This window comes from Otolemur garnettii, unplaced genomic scaffold (genome assembly GCF_000181295.1).
Source record: "Otolemur garnettii isolate 467f Iridium unplaced genomic scaffold, OtoGar3 scaffold00127, whole genome shotgun sequence".
Classification (NCBI taxonomy): Eukaryota; Metazoa; Chordata; class Mammalia; order Primates; family Galagidae; genus Otolemur; species Otolemur garnettii.
This window is the reverse complement of record NW_003852522.1, coordinates 1,688,330-1,699,121: the sequence shown is the minus strand read 5'-3', so window position 1 is coordinate 1,699,121 and position 10,792 is coordinate 1,688,330. Positions and strand designations below refer to the sequence as shown.

General features: G+C 50.3%; 1 protein-coding gene across 4 annotated transcripts; it reads left to right on the top strand.

Moving 5' to 3' along the window:
- Nucleotides 1-1,878: 1,878 nt before the first annotated feature.
- GCDH (glutaryl-CoA dehydrogenase) lies at nt 1,879-9,385 on the top strand. Of its 4 annotated transcripts, XM_003798021.3 has the most exons (12): nt 1,879-1,939; nt 2,045-2,136; nt 2,227-2,262; nt 2,511-2,654; nt 2,804-2,866; nt 3,124-3,294; nt 4,001-4,130; nt 4,215-4,431; nt 4,935-5,038; nt 5,288-5,413; nt 5,674-5,834; nt 8,875-9,385. In XM_003798021.3, exons 2-12 carry the CDS (start codon nt 2,046-2,048, stop codon nt 8,946-8,948), a joined length of 1,317 nt encoding a protein of 438 aa, XP_003798069.1. In that variant the 5' UTR covers nt 1,879-1,939; nt 2,045; the 3' UTR covers nt 8,949-9,385. The 4 variants fall into 4 exon arrangements, with proteins under 4 accessions (XP_003798069.1, XP_023373802.1, XP_012665685.1 ...); XM_023518034.1 differs by lacking the exon at nt 1,879-1,939 and having other exon boundaries at nt 1,953-2,136; XM_012810231.2 differs by lacking the exons at nt 1,879-1,939; nt 2,227-2,262 and having other exon boundaries at nt 1,953-2,136.
- The last annotated feature ends 1,407 nt before the right edge of the window (nt 9,386-10,792 follow it).

Sequence of the window (10,792 nt, the reverse complement as noted above, 5' to 3'; positions counted from 1 at the left end):
CGCCAACCTATTTTTAATTTTTTTAGAGGCAGCGTTTGGCCAAAGTATAGCGGTTAGATCATAGCTCACTACCGCCTTGAAATTCTGGGCTCGGCTCAGCGCCTGTGGCTCAAGTGGCTAAGGCACCAGCCACATACACCTAAGGTGGTGGGTTCGAATCCAGCCCAGGCCAACCAAATAACAATGATGCTGCTACCAAAAAAAAGCCGGACGTTGTGGTGGGCGCCTGTGGTCCCAGCTACTTGGGAGGCGGAGGCAGGAGACTGGCTTGAGCCCAGGAGTTGGAGGTTGCTGTGAGCTGTGAAGGCACAGCATTCTACCCAGGGGGACAGCTTGAGGCTCTGCCTCAAAAAAAAAAAAAAAAGAAAAAAGAAATTCTGGGCTCAAGCTTTCCTCCCCAGGCCTCAGCTTCCACAGTAGCTAGGTTTACAGGCAGGAACCACTACATGGAGGTAATTTTTCCATTCTTGTAGATGCAAGGTCACTGCATTGCCCAGGCTGGTCTCAAACTCCTGGCCTCAATCCATCTTTCTGCCTTCGCCTTGAAAAGCTGCTGTGATTGCAGGCATGAAGAGGACAAGACTCACAACTATTAACAGTCTCAAATACACAGGTAAAATCACAACCACTTCATAGAAACACACAATCAAGGCAGCTCACACCTATATCCTAGCATTCTGGGAGGCCAAGGCAAGCAGATCACCTCAGCTCAGGTGTTCAAGACCAACTTTAGCAAGAGTGAGACCTGTCTCTACTAAAAATAGAAAAATTAGCCGGGCGTTTGGTGGGCATCTGTAGTCCCAGCTACTCGGAGGCTGAGGCAAGGGATCGCTGGAACCCAGGAGTTTGAAGTTGCTGTGAACTTGACTGATGCTGTGGCACTCTACTCAGGGTGACAGAGGAAGGAGGGAGGGAATGAAGGAAGAAAGATAAACAAGACCACAAAACAGGACATACACACCTATGTAGAAAAATCGTACACACACATACAGAGTTACAGTATCACACAACATTCCAAAGAAATATAGTCCTCACCCACCCCAGCACACACAATCACTTAGGTAAAATTCCACAGATACGGGCCAGGCGCGGTGGCTCACGCCTGTAATCCTAGCACTCTGGAGGTCGAGGCCACAGGTTCAAGACAAGAACCAGCTTGAGCTAGAGCGAGTCCCCATCTCTAAAAATAGCCGGGCGTTGTGGTGGGCACCTGCAGTCCCAGCTACTTGAGAGGCTGAGGCAAGAGAATCGCTTGAGTCCAAGAGTTTGGGGTTGCTGTGAACTGTGACGCCACGGCACTCTACCAAGAGTGACAAAGTGAGACTCTGTCTCAAAAAAAAAATCCACAAATATTATACAAACACAAAGATGAATTATCATAACTTACAAGTGCACAGACCCACACAGACGCACAATTACTCAGGCAGAATCAATCTCTCTCTCTCTTCTCTCTCTCACACACACAGTGCTTCCTGGTACAGACTGTCAGGCAGGTTTGCTAAAATCGTCCACTCGGAGCTCATTTTTGCCCCTACCAACACTCTTTTAAAGTAGACTTGAAAGTCTAGCCTCTCGGTTCCAGGACCATTTTTTTCTCAACCGTCAATTGTCTCATTTAACTCTTGGATCTCTCCGCACAAACCTCCGGCAAATGACCAATCAGGTATGGATCGAGCCCCTTCTGTGGCCACTAAGGGAGAAAATACAGCTGGCCAATCGGATTGGGGCACTCGTCTTCCGCCCCTTCCCGGCTATGCTTCTTAAAGGGGCAATCGTGTCTGGGCCTGAACTCGCCTGCTTCCAGGGATACGTCTCCATAGCCCCTTTAAAAGGCAGAGTTGCGGAACCAATAAGAAATTTCATTCGGCGTGTGTTCCCCTCTCCTCCGCTGAGGTCAAAGGTCTTGGTCAGTTGCACTCTCTAGGCTTTCAGGCAACAGGTAAGTAGGGCGCGGGAAGCTGGGGTCGCGGCTGGGAGCAGCTCGGCGCTGACGGCCTCGCTCCTCTGGTCCATCATCATCGTTTCTTTCGCCATCCACTGTTAGCATGGCTCTGAGAAGCGTCTCTGCTCGGCTGCTGAACCGCAGACTGGGCCTACGCGTCCTGCGCACGGGGGTCTCCACAGCAGTGCAGACCGGTTAGTGCGGGGGCCGGGGATGGGTGGGGAGGAAGGAACTGGGTTTGGGGGGACTTTCTTGGGGGTGACTGTACCGTTTTGTGTTTGTAGAGAAAGGCGGGAGGACACAGAGCCGACTGGCCAAATGTAAGAACTCCTGGTTGCGCCGTGCGTCGCAGGCGGACTGTGACCCAGACTCTGAGAGCTCGGGTGGTGTGGCAGGGTCGTGCACAGGGTCAGAGACACTGCGGTATGAGCCGGGTTAGAGAAAGAAACGTTACCTTGACGGTCCAGTTAGCCCACACCAGCAGGGAGCGAGATTGGAGTGGAGGGATGGAAGTTGTCGGAGAAGGGCGGGCAGGCTGCGCTGAAGCAACCTCCGCTCTCCTTCACAGCCTCGCGACCCCAGTTTGACTGGCAGGACCCACTGGTGCTGGAGGAGCAGCTGACGGTAGATGAGACTCTTATCAGGGACACCTTCCGCACCTACTGCCAGGAGCGACTCATGCCTAGAATCCTGTTGGCCAATCGCAACGAAGGTGCCTTGGGGCTTCTCCCACTGGAGCTGCACCCTCCACCTTTCACACCAGTTCTGCCTGCCTTAGCCTCTGGGCCTCTCTGTCCCCGGGGCTGAAGTCTGCAGTAGATTAGGGCTGGGCCTGAACTTGAGCTATCTGTCCCTTTGCAGTTTTTCATCGCGAAATCATCTTGGAGATGGGAGAGCTGGGTGTGCTGGGCCCCACCATCAAAGGTAGGAATAAATTTCTCTTGGTAGTCTGTGAACCCCACTGTGTCCCATTCTCTGAGCCACAGTTTCCTAGTCTGTAGAACAGGGCTGTTATCCTTCTTGCCAATAGTTGCTGTGAAGAGGAGATGAATACAGCTTTGGCTTGGTGCTTGTCTCTTTGTGTGCCCCTATCAGGCTCTTAGACCTCAGGGGTCCCTGGTTCCAGCTGGGCAGGGCTTTGTCCTTTGCTGTCCCATCTTGCCCTGCTCCACTACCACCAGGGTATGGCTGTGCTGGGGTCTCATCTGTGGCCTATGGGCTCCTGGCTCGAGAGCTGGAGCGGGTGGACAGTGGCTACAGATCAGCAATGAGTGTCCAGTCATCCCTTGTCATGCATCCTATCTACACCTATGGCAGTGAGGAACAGCGGCAGAAGTACCTGCCTCGACTGGGTGAGTGCCTGCCCATGGTGCCTGGAGGAAGGAAAAGTCCCCAAGGTCTGGAGCTTAAGGGTGTGCCTGTCCTCTGTCCCCATCTCAAACATAGCAAGTATGGTGATCACTTGGATCCCCTGCCAGGCCCTGGGCCTCTCACCTGGTCATCTGATCCCTCACTGGCCCTGACCATCCCCTCCTAGGTGTCTCTCTACTTCTCTGTTACCACTATCATCTCCCTCCTAGTTCATTTTCTGTGCCCCCAGCCCAAAGTTCAGTGTTTTAACTTCCTATACAGCTCCCTGAGGCCTCTCTTGACCAGCCTCTGCTGACATTTCCATCTCATTTCTGCCTACTGTCTTGTTTGGTCCTCCCCAGCCAGACCCAGCTACTTGAAATTCTCCAAATGTACCTTTAGGTCTTTGCACATTCTGTTCCCACTGCCAGGGCTGCTTTTCCCACACCCTTCTGGTTAACTCCTTGTGCCCTTCCTGATATAGTTTGGCCAACTCCTTTCTGACTACCTGGGGACCCCCTTGGCATTATAGCATTGAGATTGTGGCTGTGGGACACCTATCTCCCATACCCCCTGGGAATGTGGGAATGCTGTGAAAGCAGGACCAGATTCACCTTGGTTATGAGGCCTGGCTCATTGGCAAGGGTGACAAATTTTGGTTGAGGGAATAGAGGCCAGGTGGCCCCATGACCTGTCTTATACCTACAGCCAAGGGGGAACTTCTGGGCTGCTTTGGGCTCACAGAACCCAACTGTGGGAGTGACCCCAGCAGCATGGAGACCAGAGCTCACCACAACCCATCCAACAAGAGCTACACCCTCAATGGGACCAAGACCTGGTGAGGGCTCTAGGCAGCAGGCAGGCAGGGGGACAGGGGAAGGGGAGTAGTGGCAAGACCCCTCACTGACTGTCCTACTCTCAGGATCACCAATTCGCCTATGGCCGACTTGTTTGTAGTATGGGCTCGGTGTGAAGATGGCTGCATCCGGGGCTTCCTGCTGGAGAAGGGGATGCGGGGTCTCTCAGCCCCCAAGATTGAGGGCAAGTTCTCTCTCCGTGCCTCGGCCACAGGCATGATCATCATGGATGGTGTGGAGGTGGCAGAGGAGAATGTGCTGCCCAACACATCTGGCCTGGGGGTGAGTAGTGGCTACCTTGGCATCTGGTTTCAGGTTACCTGCTGGGTCACCTTTCTTGGGTAGGCATTGTGCTAGGGACCCTCCTGGAAACGAGAATGACACACTCCCTCTGCCTCTGGAGCCCACACAGTGGTGATTTTGGGAAGCTGTCTGAGCTGATGTGCTAGAAAATGCCTGTTTGATGACCATCTTACTTATACTGGCTCTGCCTGGGACAAAGATAGGCCTGAAACAGATTAATCCTTCAACTTTCATGTGTTTTCCTGTCTCCTTATATCCACCACCTAGATCTGAGCATTGAACCCAGACCCAGTCTGGGTAGAACTGTGTGCAAATCAAGAGTGAGCAGGCGCTGGGCTTTTGTGCCAGGACTGTGTGGGATTTACATGGCTGCCTGGAGTCCTTTCTTTCTGGGGTGTCTGGGGAGAGGGTTTTTCCTGCTTCAGAGTTGAGTCTGCATAGTGCTTCCTGGGTGGCATTAAGGTTCCCTCTCAACCTTACAGGGTCCCTTTGGCTGCCTGAACAATGCCCGGTATGGCATTGCCTGGGGTGTGCTTGGAGCTGCTGAGTTCTGTTTGCATATGGCTCGGCAGTATGCCCTGGACAGGTATGTGTGGGCTGTCATAAAATCTCATGGAGTGTGGGATAGCTTGGGTTTCATTCCATACCCACCAGCCTTCTATAAAATGGCTGGTAAAGTCCTCCTGAGCAGGGAAGGACTGAATCAACGACAGAACCAGGGCAAACTCAGGGCACTGAGACAGCGTGGGAAGGCTTCCTGGAAGAGGGCCCAAGGGATGGGGATTGGGTGGGGGGAGTGGCCCTCCCTTGTTTTAGGCTGCCCTTGCCCATCTAGGATCCAGTTTGGAGTTCCACTGGCTAGGAACCAGCTGATCCAGAAGAAGCTGGCTGACATGCTCACTGAAATCACGCTGGGCCTCCATGCCTGCCTGCAGCTTGGCCGCTTGAAGGATCAGGACAAGTAAGGGCTGCATGTGGGGGACCACCTACAGCCAGAGACCTTGTGCCTCTCCTGGGAAAAATGTTCCTTCTGCCTGGCAGCCCTGGAAACCTGCCCCTTCTCTTCTGCCTTTTGGCCTTGATGTGATGGACCTGGGACAGTCCCACTGGACTGTCACTGGGAACTTGGTTGCTTCACTGGGGAATCCTCACCCTTCACTAGGTTTGCCAGGACATCGGCATACCTGGATGCCCAATGCTTACATTATGTACCACGTCCAGGGCTGCTCCAGAAATGGTCTCTCTGCTGAAGAGGAATAACTGTGGGAAAGCCCTGGACATCGCCCGTCAGGCCCGAGACATGCTGGGGGGGAATGGGATTTCTGATGAATATCACGTGATCCGGCATGCCATGAACCTGGAGGCTGTGAACACCTATGAAGGTGGGAGCTAGCCTCTTAGTGGTGGAGGGGAGTATGATGGTGGCCTCAGTGTCTGGGGAAGGGGCAGGCCCATGTTCTACTCACCAAGTCAAAGTGTGACCTGGGGCAAGTCACACCTCTCTATCCCTCATCTGGAGTTGCTCACATGGGACTGTGGAAGTGCTTCATGCACCACATGGAGGCCCTGATCAAGCCATGTCAGGCTTCCCAACACTTTATCCCAGATGCTCAGCAAGAAGAACATTCCCAAGACTGAGGTACATCCTCTGAGGGTATCTCTGGAGTGTGGCACACTTCCCAGAGAGCTAGTGGATGGAAGGGAGTGAGAGTGAAGCTACACACAGGAATCACCACTCCATTTTATGTTAAGAGGAAAGAGAAGGACTTCAAGGTGGGAGGATCACTTGAGGCTAGGAATTCAGGATCAGCTTGGGCAACATAGTGAGACCCCATCTCTATAAAAAATTTAAAAATTTAGCCAGGCATGGTGGTGTGTACCTGTAGTCCCAGCTGTTTGAGAAGCTGAGGGGGGAGAATCATTTGAGCCCAGGAGTTCAAAGTTACAGTAAGCTATAATTATGTCATTGTACTCCAGCCTAGGTGACAGAGTAAGACCCTGTCTCTAAGAAAAATTTTAAAAATTAAAAAGAAAATAGGCCAGGTACAGGGGCTCATACCTATAATCCTAGCACTCTGGGAGGCTAAAGCGGGTGGATTGTTTGAGCTCAGGACTTCAAGACCAGCCTGAGCAAGAGTGAGACTCTGTCTCTACTAAAAATAGAAAAACTAGCTGACATTGTGGTGGGTGACTGTAATTCCAGCAACTCCAGAGGTTGAGGCAGGAGGATTGCTTGAACCCAGGAGCTTGAGGTTGCTGTAAGCTATGATGCCAAGGCACTCCACCCAGTGTTGACAGAGTGAGACTCTGTCTCAAAAGAAAAAAACATTTTTTTTTAAAGAAAAAAGTAATCTACAGACTGTAGTGTATGTACCCCACAACTGGTGGTGACTCAAATAGGGCCCCAGAAATCCCTTGCTTGGTGAGAAGACAGATGTGGGAAAAGGTAATTAAGGAAAAAAGGGGCCACCAGTGTGAGCTATATAGAAAGAGGGAGATATCAAGAGCTCCCTGAACAGAGAAGTTTCCAGACAGAGAAGACAGCATTTATGGGAACTGGCTGGGAATGGAAGGATCCTACAGCCATGGGAATGACCCTTAGGACAAATAGACAGGAGATGGGTCAGATCTATGCTTTTTTCTTTTTTGTAGAGACAGAGTCTCGCCCTGTCGCTCTCGGTAGAGTACTGTGGTGTCACACAGCTCACAGCAACCTCCAACTCCTGGGCTTAGGCGATTCTCTTGGCTGTCTCCCAAGCAGCTGGGAACACAGGTGCCTGCCACAACACCTGGCTATTTCTTTGTTGCAGTTTGGCCGGGCTGCAACCTGCCACCCTTGGTATATGGGGCTAGCACCCTAACCACTGAGCCACAGGTACCACCCCAGATCTGTGCTTTTGGAAATAAAAAGAGCTATTTGCAAGGGAGGCATAGGCAGGTTGTGGTGGTTCACGCCTGTAATCCTAGTATTCTGGGAGGCTGAGGAGGATGGATTGTTTGAACTCAGGAGTTCAAGACCAGCCTGAGCAAGAGCCAGACCCTGTTTCTAAAAAAAAAAAAAGCTAGCCAGATGTTGTGGTAGGTGCTTGTAGTCTCAGCTGCCTGGGAGGCTGAGATAAGAGGATTGCTTTAGCCCAAGAGTTAGAGGTTGCTGTGAGCTATGAGGCTACAGCACTCTACCCAGGGTGACAAAGAGAGACTCTGTCTCAAAAACAAGGCGGGGGGCACTCATAGCTCAGTGGTTAGGATGCCGGCCACATGCTCTGGGGCTGGTGGGTTCAAACCCATCCCAGGCCTGCTAAATGAAAAAAAAAAAAAAAATAGCTGGGTGTTATGGCAGGCTCCTGTAGTCCCAGCTACTAGGGAGGCTGAGGCAAGAGAATTGCTTGAGCCCAAGAGTTGGAGGTTGCTGTGAGCTGTGATGTGACAGCACTCTACTGAGGGTGACAAAGGGACACTGTCTCAATTAAAAAAAAGAAAGAAAGAAAGGGAGGCATTATTTCTGCCTTCTGTTCCTGGAAGCTGGGAAAAAGCAAACACCCAGACACGAAGCAGGGGGTTATGGAAGGCTTTGTGATGGGTGGCTTCAGGTGGGGAGATCACATGACAAGTGATTATTTTTATGAGGTGTTTGCTTTCCTGTCCTTTCTGTGGGTAAGAAAAGACCTACCATGTTTCTAAACAGCTAATGAGCTCTCAGCCTCAGTGGAAAGGGAGGTTGGCTGGGTTGAAAATCAAATATTTAATCAACTGTGTATGTGTGTGTGTGTAGAAGAATTTAGCAGGTGTGAGGAGTGCTAAGGCTGGGCCTCTGCAGGGGATAGACTTACTACATTTTTGTGATCCGGCACCAAGCTTTGGGGTTGTTTTTTTTCTTTTTTTGCCAAGATGCATTACAGAACTATGAAAAACATGCTTTTTCTCAGCATGGCCCAAACAGTGGCCTCTGAGCCTTCTCTTGGTGATTATCACTAAGGTGCAAGTCTCCCGGCATCTGTCAGCATTCACTGTCTCTGTGGGTCTGTTCTTCTGAAGTAGTGGCCTAGGGGTGACATGAAGACTGATTTTATTTTTATTTATTTATTTATTTTTTGAGACAGGGCCTCAAGCTGTCCCCCTGGGTAGAGTACCATGGCATCACAGCTCACAGCAACCTCCAACCCCTGGGCTCAAGCGAGTCTCCTGCCTCTGCCTCCCAAGTAGCTGGGACCACAGGTGCCCACCACAATGCCTGGCTATTTTTTTTGGTTGCAGCCATCATTGTTCTTTGGTGGGCCCGGCTGGATTTGAACCTGCCACCTTAGGTGTATATGGCTGGCGCCTTAGCCGCTTGAGCCACAGACACCGAGCCTGAAGACTGATTTTAAAGGGAATTTGTGAGCTGTTAAGACTCTAAACTGACTCTATATTAATCCTGTCTAGGTACACATGACATTCATGCTCTGATCCTTGGAAGAGCTATCACAGGAATTCAAGCATTCAAGGTTGGCAAGTGAACATACTTCACCATGGTGCTCTGAAGCCTCTTCCCAGAGAGACACCAGGTTGGTCTCTGGGAATGTTGCACTATGAGTTTATAAGGAAAGTGGTAGATGGAGCTAACTTTTATGGTGGGAATGGGAAATTTCCTTTCTGAAGTTGTTCAGATGTGCTCCTTAAAAAGAAGATGAAAATGGAATTCTCTGTAGAGTTTCATAGTCCACTTAACCATGGATGAGAGTAGACTCTGTTTACCTTGGAACAGAAGCTTCTCTTGAGGGAAGGAGAATGACCCTGAAAGCAGCTTCCTCAAGACCATAGTGGTGTCTGCTTAGTCAGACATTCACTCCAAGGGTTCACTGTGTGCCCTCTTACCCTCCCATCGGGGGTAGTGCCTTATGGTGAATGTTGGAGCAGAACAGGGGAGAGGAAAATAAAGAATCTGCATGTCTGACCCCAGTGTTGGGCCCCATTTACTGGGAACCACCTAAGAAGTAGTTTCACAACCACAGGAGGATCACATCTGGGATGAGGTGGGAGTTTCCCCTACAGTGGTCTGGTTCATGTCTGAATCTTAAGCTCTGCTGAAATAGATAAACCTAGAATAGGCACTGCCCAGCCTCCAAGAGACATGTTCATGTAGCAGGGCTATGGGTAGTAGGGATGAGTTCTGGCTGGCAGAGGTGTGGAGGACTTTGTCTTTTCTGACCACAGAATAGTGGGAGATGGCAACAGCACAGCTTCCTGGCTTGGACACACCATGTTACAGGGGACCACATGGCAAGATACCAAGGGCTTTGCAGTGATTATTGCTCTGTGGGGTGAGAACTGGGTGCCTGGGTTTCTGTTCACATTTAATTTCAGCTGGGCCATCACTCCCCACAGCCTCTGGCAGGAATCCCCGTGAGCTTGTTCATACCTCAGGCTGGACGCACAGGTCTTTGTACACAGTCTCCACAGTGTGACAGACTTGTTTGAGCTCTGTTTCCAAATGGGTGATCTTTGCCATTTTCTGGGTGAACTCTTGCAGCTTATCCTGGATGATCTTGTTGTGGTGATTATAAATGTGATACATCCTCTCCTCTAACTTCTCTGTCAGATCCGAAACCTTTTAAAGAATAAGATCAAAAATCAAAGAAGCATCAGCAGATAATGATTCTAAAGGGACCTCTTAGATTTCTGCAATTTATCTTATAAAAACAGTAAAAACAACTCCAGTGCAGTGACTAGGGGTGAAATTGCCTATATATGAAAAAAAAATTATTTTTGAGACAGAGTTTTGCCCTTTTGCCCCAAGTAGAGTGCAGGGGTGTTATCATAGCTCACTGCAGCTTCCAACTCCTGGGCTTAAGCAATCTTCCTGCCTCAGCCTTTGAGTAGCTGGGTTTATAGGTGCATGCTACTACACCCAGCTGTTTCATTTTTAATAGAGATGTCATTTGCTCAGGCTGGTCTCAAACTCCTGACCTCAAACTATCCTTCCCCTTTGGCTTCCCAGAGTGTTAGGATTATAAACATGAGCCCCAGGTTTTATTTATTTATTTTTTATTTTATTTTATTTTACTTTTTTTGAGACAGAGCCTCAAGCTATCCCCCTGGGTAGAGTGCTTTGGCATCACAGGTCACAGCAACCTCCAACTCCTGGGCTTAAGCAAGTCTCCTGCCTCTGCCTCCCAAGTAGCTGGGACTATAGGTGCCCACCATAATGCCTGGCTATTTTTTGGTTGCAGCCATGATTGTTGTTTGGTGGGCCCAGGCTGGATTCGAACCCACTACCTTAGGTATATGTGGCTGGCGCCTTAGTCACTTGAGCCACAGGCGCCGAGCCGAGCCCCAGATTTTATTTACTTTTTTTTTTTTT